The following is a 12,444-nucleotide window of genomic DNA, read 5'->3' as shown; positions in this document are numbered from 1 at the left end:
TGTTATTAGGATACCTAATTAAATGCAAAAATTGGGAGGAAGGCAACATTTGGGTTGTAAATTTAAAATGCAGAAGTCAAGAAATAGCTGCAATAGCAGGCCCTCCCCTCAGCATGGTGAGGACTCAAGGGCATGGCATTAAAGAAGATGACTAGTCGTGTGAAAATAGAACAGGTGTGCAACACAGGTGACAGGATGGTGACTCTGAAGCTAGGATGTGTCTGATTCTTCTTTGGTGGTCATTGTGTTGACTGGAGGACTTGACACTGACTTCTGGGATTGGGGGGAGTAGCTGATGACCACCATCCTGTGTGGGGGAAGCATTCACATTAGGCCAAGCAAAAGCAGCCAGCTCTGTGCCAAAGATCCACAGTAAAAATGAATCCATTTCCTTCATTGTTCCCTCAGTCTGGCTCTGTAGCCTCCAGAGGCCCACCAAGTTGCCTCCTTTGCCCTGCTTCCCTTCTTCCCTTAAGTATATTTCCTGTATACCTGCTGTCACCCCATCCTCAAACTATACCCTGCTTAGAGCAGAGGATCCAGATTTGGTCATTTAAACCTTCATGTGAATATGAAATAAGTTTTCCCTTCCCCAGGCATTTTAGGCTTGATGTTTCCTTGCAAACTTAAAAATTATTCTCCTATTAAATAAATTTCTGGCATTCCCTAAGAGGCAGGTGATTATTGGGAGGTGAGGAGACACAGGAGCCTTCTTGAGAACTTCTGCACTCATGCCTTGTAAGTAGCCCATTGACTGTACAGGGCAGCTAGGTGGTGAAAGCTGAGCAACAGACTTGTCAGAAGTCTTAGTTTTGGAATCTTAATAGCTTCATTCCCTAGAGCAAATAACTTAACCATTTTGACCTTGTTTCCTCACCTGCAAAATGGGGATAATAATAGCATCTACCTCCTAGAGTTGTGTGAAGATCAAAGAAGATAACATAAGTAAAGGTGTTACAAATTACTTAAAGGGCTGCATAAAATGTTAGTTGTTATTATTGTTATTACTATTGTTATTGTCATTCTTTCCTGCTTCCTCACAGGAGCATTCCCCTAGCATGCCACAGTGTTAATTTTGGGCCTGGATTTAAATCCTGACTGCCCTCTTCTACCTGCATGGCCTGAGCATATCCTGACACCCCTGGGGGGTATCAGACTCCTCATCTGTAAAATAATGGAATTGGACCTGGGGAACCATCAGGGCTCTTTCAGATCTAAATCTGTAATCTGAGGTTGTCACTCTCACTGCCTGCTGTTCTTGTCTTCTTCCTACTCATAATTTTTGGTGAACTTTACAAAGCTTCCACCTTCCTTAGAAGCCTCATCATAACATACCAGAGCTGGGAAGGATATAGTTCAGCCCTTATTTTAGAGACAAAGGCCATGAGAACCAGTAACTTAGCCTGTCCATTCTTGCTTACCAGTCTCACCCACTGTCACCAGCTTTATCATTCAGCTGCAGCCTTTGGCTACAGGAAAATCAGGGTTAATGAGAAAACACACATAACACACACACATACACACAAATCCAGTTGAGAGAAAAGAAAATATAAATCTAAGTTTATATAAGATATTTTATATATATATATAAAACCACATACATGTAAAATATATCAACATATACATAAATAAATAGGCACATACACACATTGAGCTTTTGTGTATATTTTGTGTAGAAATGCAGAGAGAAAGAGAGGAGAGGAAGAGAGACTATTAGAGAGAAAATATAAATTGATCTCTAGATATACACACATATACTTTGTTTATATAAGATAATATATATACATATAAATATATGTATATATGAATCTACTATATGAAACACACACATGTACATGAAATAGCCTCCTGGCTCTTTACACCCTCAGAGTTTTTGTCTCTCAAGCCTTTGAGTCTGACCCCATCACCAAATTGCTTATCTGTTGCTTATTATCTGCAGGGCCCCTTGTGCTGCCAGGTTCTTTTCAGCTCAGCCTCGATTCCCTTGGAAACAGCCAAAGCTCAATCTATGTCCCTATTACACCCAATTAAGAGGGCTAATGATGCTAAAGCAAATATGTAAATTGTGAATACATGAGTGAATTCACATTATACATTTTAGAGACTTAAAAATGGAGTCCCCATGATTCAGTCTTAGGATCACAGAATATGAGTGTTGAAAGGGACCTTTAAGATCATTGTTAATGGTGGTATTTTCGACAGGTAGTTCTTTAACCCTGACACAAACCTCTCCAGACCCATCACAAGGCAGGCCATTCTCTCATTCAGCAAGTCTAATTATTAGAAGTTTCTTCCTTATATTGAACAGAAATCTACCTGCCTATAACTTTTTCCCACTGGTCACTTGTTCTGCCCTCTGATACCCTGCAGAATACATCTACAAATTAATTTCCTCTCCCATGTAGAAAACTCTATCATCTTTTTGCTCATTTTTCTTTTCTCCGAGCTAAACTTCCCTGTTCCTTCCATTGATTCTTCTAGGACATTTTTGCATCCTTTTCCATCCTGATTTCCTTCTTTGGGGTATATTCTAGTCTGTCTTAAAAGCTTAAAAAGCTTAAAAAACTGGTACTCAAAATTGAAAACACTATTCCTAATGTGGTCTGGCCAGGACACAGTGGGACAATCTTCTCCTTATGTTCTTATATTAAGACAATTTACGATCGCATCTGGAAAGTTTGACATAATCAGGACAATTGTCATTTGAAGACAGGAACATATTGGAGGGACTCTGGACGTCTTTTAGAAGGAATCCCTTTTCTATTCAGTCTCAATGCTAGATCTTCACTGTGAGGGTGGCAAATATCTTTGGCCAGCACATGCCTTTCTGTTTAGTGGCACTCAAGATGGTAATGGAGTCACAGATCATTTGAGAGGCCATGTTGTATATGGTGGGCATGTAGAAGCAGAAGAAGCAAGCTACTAGCAAACAATTGCATGAAAGAAGCAGTGCAAAAGCTGTATTAAGAGAAATAGTTGACTAAAAAAGCGGGTGGACCAGTTCCCTGGTGAATAAGGGATACTCAGTGAACAGCCCATTTGCTCTGTTGGTGTCCATGCAATGTCAGGAGATGAAGACCTCTTGTATGCTAGCTAGACAGGAATTGCTCTAGATGAGAAGGCATGATCTTTGCCACTGAAAAGAGTCCCCATATCATTGAGATCACAGATTGCTTCACCTACCCAAGGAAGGTCCCATTAACTTTTGTCATTGGCTCCTCATATTAAGCTTATAACTAACTAAAAATCTTTAGATTTTTATCACATGAAATAGTAATTTTCTTTCATTGCTATTGCAGTAGTAATAATAATAAACATTCCTATAGTGCCTTAAGATTTGGAAAGCATTTTTTACATGTTAACTATTAATCCTGATGCCAGCAGAGAACAAATCCAGAAATGAAAATTAGTTTTAGAAAAAAAAAATTAAGTTGTTCAGCAGAGAAGAGAGATGAAAAAGGTAGCCCACTCCTCATTAAGCCTATGTAAGTTTTACCTTATACAGAATTAAAATAAAGTCACAAGGAAACATCAGCTGATTAAATGTAGTTTAATCTGTAACCTGACTTAGTCTACCTATCGAGTTTAATTAAGCTTATTTCCTAGGGGGTGTATGAGATTATGACACTGCTTAACTAAGTTTGTATGAATTTTATAATATTGAAGGAAACACGGGTTTGTAAATCTGTCTTTTTCTTAAGAAAATTTTTTTGGTGATCTTAGTCATATATGTTTTTTCAGTGCCTGGGAAATCTTCCAGTATTTTGTAGAATACTTATTTTCCATTGCCATCTTTAAGTTCCTTGATTTATAGTCCCTGCTATTTCCTCAGTCTGATGCCTCTGAGTTGCCACCAGTCTGGTCCATACCCCTCAGTAAAGGAATTCTATGAAACTCTTGATAAAATGAGCAGTGAAGGGGATACCTCCACTGACTTGAGTTACTTCATGTGGCTCTTTGCTTCTGTATTTGTCCTTTTAGCAGTAAAGGAATATTGGACTTCAGAAAGCTCCAAAGGGGGGAAACTCTAGGAGAACTTAATTGCATTGTTTGAACATAGTCCTGTGTGGCCCAGAGACCAGACTTTTTACTTAGAGATCAGATTAATTTAAAGCTTAATTTAGGGCATCCAGGTTATGCTAACCCCCCAAACCCTTTTTTAGGGAACTGAAGATTGATGCAAGGAAAGGAATGTAAGGGATTTCTGCTTCTTATATATCTTGAGCATATCATATCTTTGACTAATTGGCAGGTAAAAAATGCTGCCCCTGACTTTCCTGTTAGGAAAGATTCTTTAAGCCTGGAGGGAGTCAGCATAATCTGGATGTCCTAAATTAAGCACTAAACAAATCTAGTCTCTTAGTCACACTAGGACTAGATTCAAACAATGCAAATTACATTGTCCTACATTTACAATAATTCTGGGTGGTAAGTGTTATTATCCCCATTTTATAGGTAAGGAAACTGAGGCTGAGAGGTTAATTAACATATCCAGGTCATACAACTAGTAAGTGTCAGAGTTAGGATTTGAATAGCATCTCCCATTTGTGTCTTTTTTCAGTTCCAGGCCCATAGATGCTACCGTGTTATAGGCCTGCTGTGCCTCACTCTTGGAATATTATAATAACCAGCCATTGATCTCTTTGCCTCAAGTCTCTCCTCTTTAGTCCATCTACCACTCAGTTGGCAAAGTGATCTTCCTAAAGCCTAAGCCTGTATTACTTCTCTCTTGAATAAACTTCAGTGGCTCCCTCCTTCCTCTAAGATCAAGTATAAAAAACTGGTTTGCTTGTAAAACACTTTCCAGCCTGGCTCCTTCTTACCTTTCCAGTTTTAGAAGACTTTCCCCTGCTCTATGTTCTCTGTGATTCAGTAGCACTGGCCTTGCTGTTCCTCATATCCTCCAACATTGGATGGCTGGTCTTCCATGCCTAGAATGCTTTTCCTTTTCACCTTGGCCCCCTGACTTCCTGGCTTCCTTTGAAACTCAAAATCCCATCTTTTGCAAGAAGTATTTTCTGGTCCATTGGCCCCCCTTACACCTCCTTTTTCAAACCCATATCTTCTGTCTTAGATTCCATATCAAGTATTGGTAAGGGCTAGGCAATGGGTGTTAAGTGGCTTGTCCAGGGTCCCATAACTAGGAAGTGTCTGAGGGCACATTTGAACTCAAGGCTTCCTGATTCCAGGCTTGGCTCTCTATCCACTGAACCACCCAGTTGCTCCTTCTGGTCCCTTTAATTCTGGTGCCTTCCCTCTGAGATTTACTCTCTACATATTTTATGTACATTGTTGCTAGTATGTTATCTCCTCCATTAAAATTTAAGCTTCCTGGGAGAAGGACCTTTGTGCCTTTCCTTCTATCCCCAGTGCCTATAACAGTTCTTGGCAAATAATAAGGACTTAAGAAATGATTCTCATCTTGATACCACCAAATCCAAAATGCCTATAAAATTTGTGTTTTGTTTTTAAAGTTTTTTTTTTTCTGGATCCCAAAGGGCACTGGTGGTCTTAGGCTCCTCTTCACGTCAGCCTGGTGTAATTGACTGTACCAGGTCTCCACTTCCCCTTAACTGGGATGGTTTATGTCCTCAGCCAACCTTTCCGGCTTGATCAATAGGACTTAGGTGTTCTCTGAAGTTAAGAAGAGTGGTCTTGATGTAAGTGAAAGGGCACTGGAGATGTTACAACATCAGATATTCTAATCCTATATCCATTACTAACTTGCTAGGCAACCTTGAGCTGGGTAGCTGGGTTTGAGAGCCAGGCCTAGAGAAGGGAGGTCCTGGGTTCAACTCTGGCCTCAGCTACTTCGCCACTTCCTAGCTATATGACTCTGGGCAAGTCCCTTACCCCATTGCCTAGTCCTTATAACTCTTTTACCTTGGAATCGATACTTAGTATCAATTCTAAAATGGAAGATAAAGAGCTTAAAAGTAAATAATTAAATATAGTGGTTTTAGTTAGTAGTAGTAGGTTCCCGAGGCTATTGTGAGAATCAAATGAGATAATTCATGGGTATGAGTTTGCTTTGTAAGAGAAAAAACAATATAAACTAAGGCAGTTTCTCAAAATTGCAAATTAAGCCATAATTTAAAAAAAAACAACAAACTGATGAGATTTTTATTGCATGAATGTCTTAGAATAAGAGTTTCACAACTTAATTCCATAGGCTATTCCAAGATATTGCAGGAAGCCAGAAGAAATATTAGGGGCCAGTCATCTTGTCCAGGTTTCTCATTTTATAGATGAGGAAACAGAGGCAAACAGGATTAAATGATTTGCCCAGGATTATACAGCTAGCTAGTGTCAGAGGTTGGATTTGAACTTGGGAAGGTATCTATCCAGTGTTCTATCCACTGTGTCACCTAGCTGCCCCAACTAACTAAGTGGCAGAACCAGGTTTTAAATACAAGTAATTGTGGAGATTAAATGATTTGCCCAGGATTATACAGCTAGCTAGTGTCAGAGGTTGGATTTGAACTTGGGAAGGTATCTATCCAGTGTTCTATCCACTGTGTCACCTAGCTGCCCCAACTAACTAAGTGGCAGAACCAGGTTTTAAATACAAGTAATTGTGGAGAGCCCTCTCTTATTTTAATAATACAGGCCTCTTCTTTTTTCCTTTTTCTAATTTCTCTTTTTTTTTCTTCTTTCTTCTGCCTCCTTACTTGGTCTATTTTTTCCCCACTCTCTTTTTTTTGCCCCTGTCTTACCTATACCCATTAGCAGTCTTCACCCTGGATCATAGGGTTTGGAAATAGAAGGGGATTTGAGAGATCATCTTGTCCCACTCCCATATCATCATGTACCCCAGAAGGGGCTTGAAGAGACTGCTGAGTCCTGGCCCAAGGTCTTGAATGTGCATGAAGAGAGGAGTTAGGAGGTCGATATGGACTATGGAACAAATGCATTTTCCTGTTTCCCTGTTGGGAAACTGGGAATTTGGAAGAGGCATCTGTGTCACTATTTGGATAGTAATGATGTCTCTCCATGGCTTCCCAGGGTAATGCTGTGTACCTGAGAGTGCTGTTTTGTGGTTTATGGTTCTTATTACTGCTAAAAATGTTCTCTGTTAAATCTTACTGGGGCCTGGTGATTTCCATTCAAGAATGTATTTTAGGAGAATGAGTCCTGCTTTTAACTGTCCCATGCTGAGTCTATTCCATCATTGGGGGGGGGGGAAGAAGGAGGGGAAGGGAGGGAGGGAGAGAGGAGGGAGGGAGAGAGAGAGAGGGAACACATATTTGATATTTAGAAGTAATTCAAATTGGTAAACATTTATACAGGATGCCTCTGAAGGCCAGGCCTTCAGATTCATGGAGTAAACACTTAATCACATCCTCAGTGCAGTAGCCAACATTAGGTGCTAGAGAACCTTATGATATTGATCTACTCTCAAGGGGCTTATATTCTTATAGGAAGAATACAAGTAATTGATATAAGGGAGAGGTTGATACCTAGCAGGGAGGTATTTGGGCTGTGAGAAATTAGATGAGAGATTACTTTTGGGGTGAGCGGGAAGTTATTTTCATCAAAGGTTCCAAGAAGGAGGGGATGGGACACTTAGTGCTTGAAAGAAAGAAGTTCTTCCTTTATCTTGGGCCCAGAGAATACTTTGAGCAAAGGCACTGAAACAAGAGTGAGAATGGACTGTTTGGACAAGAATATAGAGAATATGAAGGAATAATTTGAGTTTAGGCTGGAAAGGTAATTTAGAATCAGACTGTGAAGGGCCTTGAATAATCAGTTTTTTAAGTATATAATTTAATTTGTAAGTATTAGAAAGCCACTGGAAATTTTTGAGTAAAACATGACTTGGAATCATAGATTTGAAGGAAAGACCTTCACCTTAGTCAAATATAGGTCCTCTAACTCCTTATTTAGGGGCTAATTCTGCCCCCAAATCAGTATTTTTGTCTGTCTTCCTCCCTGCCTCCTTTCCTCCCCCCAAATTAGTTCAGATCTCCGGATTATAAGCCCAACAGATCTTTTACTTTTAAACATGCCAAGTGGGATCCACTTAGAACTCTGGAGCTTTCCATCTGGGTTAGGTGAATAGGATAGAGATCAGGACACTGATCTGGGGCCAACCAGTGGGAGCTTTTTGAGCTTATGTAGGTGAGCATTGTGTTTGACTGAAGTGTGATTCATCTGGAAGTGACCCTGATCTTGACTAATGTTGTTTATCGAGGGGAGGTCAGGCTTTATCCCCTTTGTTGTCCTGGTAGGTTCCAACCCTTGGAGATGAGAGTGACTGAGAAAAAGCTGAAACTGCTCAAGGCCAGCCAGACCCAGCTGTTCCTGTTCATTTGCTCACTCACTGACTTACTCATTCACTCACTCATTCATCTTTTTTGCCATTAAGGAAACAGAGTGGTTTGGCGAGTTGCTAAGGAGGTGGAGGGAGGGAATGGAGGGGCTTGATGAGTTGGCTGTGGGGTTGGCTTCAGGAATAGTGAGCTATTAATCACACTTCTCTTTTCCTCAATGAACAAACAAGAGATGAATACTGTAAGGTCTGACAGCTCTGACGTGGCTGACCCACTTGGAGAGGCTTTGTGCTTTCCTTGTAGGAGGCTGGGCTGGAATTGTTACGGAAGACACTTCTCTATTTCCCTTGTCTTTGGCACTCTCTCTCTCTCCTACCCCCTGCCCTTTTCCCCAGGGTAATTCTTTTTCCTTTGCCTTTCTAAGGAAGATCTCTATCCACTGCCAGTTGGCTGGGGACTTTGCTTTCCTTTCCCAGTTCATTCCTTCCAGCTCACTCAGGAGACAGGATCCTTTTTTCTTCCTATTTTGGGGAGTTTTAAGAACCACCATCTCTTAGAAAAGAACTATGGATCAGTCTGGAGCTTATGAGAGGAATCTTTTTCTCAGACTTTTTACTCCTTAGATTTAGAGTGAATCCAAGAGGCAGGAAATGGCTCAAGGCAGATAATAGACTCATAGCCCCATTAGCTCATAAGTTTATAAGATCCCTGTCACCATCCTCATCATCATCCATAAGCTTTTATTAAACACTTTATGTATATCCTGCCTTGTGTTAAGCTCTATGTGGGACAGAGAGGACTTATTCTAAGAGTTTAACATTCGTTTAGGAAAGCAGGAGATAAATCTATGAATATGTTTTTAGGGACAAAACTTTAGAACTGGAGGGCACTTTAGAGGTCATTTATTTCAGGCCCTTCATTTTGCATAGGTGCAAGCTGAATGTTAGAGAAGCAAATGATACCCCATGATTACTTAGGTAATAAATGGGAAAGCCTAAATATGAACTACCTCATGGAAGCTCACCTTCATTCTTAGGTTGACTGTAGGATAATTAATTTGGGGGCTGTATCTGCTTTCCTAGAACTGGCAGAGAGTGGTTTTAGTGTCTTTAAAGGGAAGGAGGACCCCCACTCACCAACTTAGATATTCTTTAAATTGAAGTGAATAAATTATGCTAGCTAATTAAATCAGTCTGTGCTTTAATTAATTAGAATGATCTGTGTTAAAACTTGCTTATCTAATGGACTTTTTTGTTCTTTTAAAATATATTTTATTTATGTCTCTTGTTTTTATATTGCCTCTGTTTTTCAATGTATCCCTTCCTCTTTCCCCCTCCCAGATAGTGTTCCTTTATAGAAATAAGGATAGAGATTGAACCTATGATTTAATTGGTATAGGGAACCCTCAGGTGAAGAAACTCCTACTGCCAGTGCCAGTTGGCAAAATTTCTACCACCTATAATCTCAAGAGTTGCCTAGTGAGAAATTAGGTTGTAGAAAATAAAGTAAACAAAGAATTTTTTTAAGGGAAAGAAATGGTTTTACAAAACTAGACAACACCATGAAAAAATTTCATTTAATGTGGTATTCCACAACCATAGTCTCTCCTACCTCTGTAAAGAAGCAGATATGATAGATATCTTCTCATATTTCTTCTCTGAGGCCATACTTGGTCTTTAGAATATCTTAGTATTTTGTTGTTCTTTATATCAACATTATTATAGTCATTGTGTATAGTTTCTATGATTCTGTTTACTTCATTTTGTATCATTTCATGTAAATCTTGCCATGAGTTTATCATATTCATTGTTTCTTATAGTGTATTATATTCTTATACTATCTATTCAGCCATTTCCTGATTGAAGGGCATCTACTTAAAAAAAAAAAGAATACTGTTTGGGGGTAGAAGGAGAAAGATGGAATGAAGACTGCTTCAGGTACCATCTTGTCACCCCCCCCCATTGGAAATGCATCTTATTTTATTGGGTTGTGTCTTCCTGTATCTTAAAAAGGTGCACTATTATGCTAAATCCACTGTTAGGTGACTAGAGGATTGAGGGATCTAAGATGTGGGAAATACAACAGATCCTATACATAAAGAGCTAAACTAGTCAGATGTGGGATGCCATTTGTAAATGAATTCAGCTTAAATAAGATATACATCAAAGGTCCTTGCCCAAATACAGAGCAGCCCCCTGATCTTTTTCCTCTTCCTTTGCAGGGAGAAGCTGAAAAGGAACCAGAAGAGTCCCAAGGCAGAGGACCCCAGTCCTGTGCCAGTGGAGACCTCACAGTGTTCAGAGGAGGAAAGGATGACAGAGGTGAAGGTGAAGACAGAGCTTCCTGATGACTATATCCAGGAGGTGATCTGGCAGGACGACGCCAAAGAGTCCAAGAAGAATGTCAAGGAAGGGTCAGGGGATGTGCCTGCTGAGATCTGTGTGGTGATTGGTGGTGTTCGGAACCAACAGACCCTCGGTGAGTAGCCCAGAGTGAATGGCAAAGGTGGGAAGTTCACCTTCCTATTGTCTCTTTGCCTTGAGTAGGGTGAGCTGTAAGTGAGAGGGTATGGGTTGATGGGGCCAGGGCCTTGAGGAATAACTGTTTCCTGTTTAGCATCCTAACCAAAACTACCTGTGTGTCTTCTTGCTTCTCTGATGTTCTTTTCTCTCTGGGCCTCCTTCCTCTACCCCATACTCATCCCTTGGTTGCTCTCTTTGTACTGGGAACTCTTGGGTTAGTTGGAAACAGGTTTCTGAGCAAATCCTACCCTGGCTCTTGAGCCAAGAAGGAAATGTGTTCTTAACTCCTATAACCCTATTGGTAGTTGGTTTTGGTATACTGTCTACCACTCACTGAATAACACACAATAAAACTGCTCCTCATCAGATTGCTTCCATCTGTCTCCTTGGTCTCCTTTAGATTGCCCCCCCCTTTTTTTTAATTAATTGATTTAGAATATTTTTTTCCATGGTTATATGATTCATTTTCTTTTCTTTCCTTCCCCCCACCCCTGAGCCAACAAGCAATTCCACTGGGTTTTACATATATCATTGATCAAGACCCATTTCCATATTATTAATATTTGCAATAGAGTAATCATTTAGAGTCTACATCCCAAATCGTATCCCCATTGAACCATGTGATCAAGCAAATGTTTTTCTTCTGCATTTCTACTCCCACAGTTCTTTCTCTGGTTGTAAATAGCATTTTTTCTCATAAATTCCTCAGAATTTTCCTGGATCATTGCATTGCTGCTAGTAGAGAAGTTCAGGATGTTCTTTTAGCTTGTTGCTCTTTATTATAGTATGCCTTCCTCCTCCTGGCCTCTCTTTCTTTTCCTACTTTTCTTTCATCAACATCCCAGTGGGATTATGGTTGAGTACTCACCAGGAGCATAGCCTTTCCCTTCTCAAAGAAACCTGTCTACATTATTTATGGCAGAATATTCAGTGACTCTCCATTGCCTAGGGGATAGACTATAATTCAACATCCAAGACTCTTTTGGGGGCAATGGAAAAAACAAGTGCTAGGTTTGGAGTAAGAGGAACAAGGTTCAAATCCTAGCCACTTCCCCAGGTTAATTATAAAATGAGGAGATTTGACTAAATGATCTCTGAGATCCCTTTCATCTCCAAATCTCTATCCTTTGTCCCTTCAGAGTCTCCTTTCACCCTCTCTTACCCTGCTCCTTGTTGTCCAGAATAGTTCCCTCCCAGGCTCAGGAAACTACTGTTCCCATGACTCTCTTATCTGGATAGCCTATATTTAAGGCCCAACTCAAGCCCCACTCTCTTCATGAAACCTTCTACAACTGCTCTAGTCTGAGTTGGTCCTGAACCCCTATGGCACTTAACCAAATCTGACCCACATACCTAGTGCCAACACTAACCAAGGAGTGCCTTTAATTAATTATTTTTTCATGTCTTGGTGTCTTATTTCCCCAACTATAATATAAACTTGAAGGCAGGGACTATGTATGGAATATCTTTGTATCCTTTTCTTCATGAGACTTGAGTACTTTCAAAGTAGGTCCTGAGGAAAGCCTGGTGAACTTAAAGAAAGCCATGCTCTCTGCTTTTCATTTTTAAATGTTTTTTTTTAATAAAGTTTTTTTTATAAAAGTTTTTTTTTATAAAAGCTTTTATAAAAGTTTTGTTTCTGAGTTTTG

General features: G+C 39.9%; 1 protein-coding gene across 11 annotated transcripts in view; it reads left to right on the top strand.

The window, feature by feature from the left end:
* Positions 1-12,444, top strand: part of ZNF618 (zinc finger protein 618) — a 236,285-nt gene that overhangs the window by 153,015 nt on the left and 70,826 nt on the right. For all 11 annotated transcript variants that reach the window (XM_056812409.1, XM_056812410.1, XM_056812407.1 and 8 more), the window contains one exon: positions 10,495-10,751. In XM_056812409.1, coding sequence (XP_056668387.1) covers positions 10,495-10,751 — 257 coding nt within the window. The remainder of the gene's footprint in view (positions 1-10,494; positions 10,752-12,444) is intronic.

The sequence above is a fragment of the Monodelphis domestica genome, chromosome 1, assembly GCF_027887165.1.
Source record: "Monodelphis domestica isolate mMonDom1 chromosome 1, mMonDom1.pri, whole genome shotgun sequence".
Taxonomy (NCBI): Eukaryota; Metazoa; Chordata; class Mammalia; order Didelphimorphia; family Didelphidae; genus Monodelphis; species Monodelphis domestica.
This window is presented reverse-complemented; position numbering and strand designations above follow the sequence as displayed.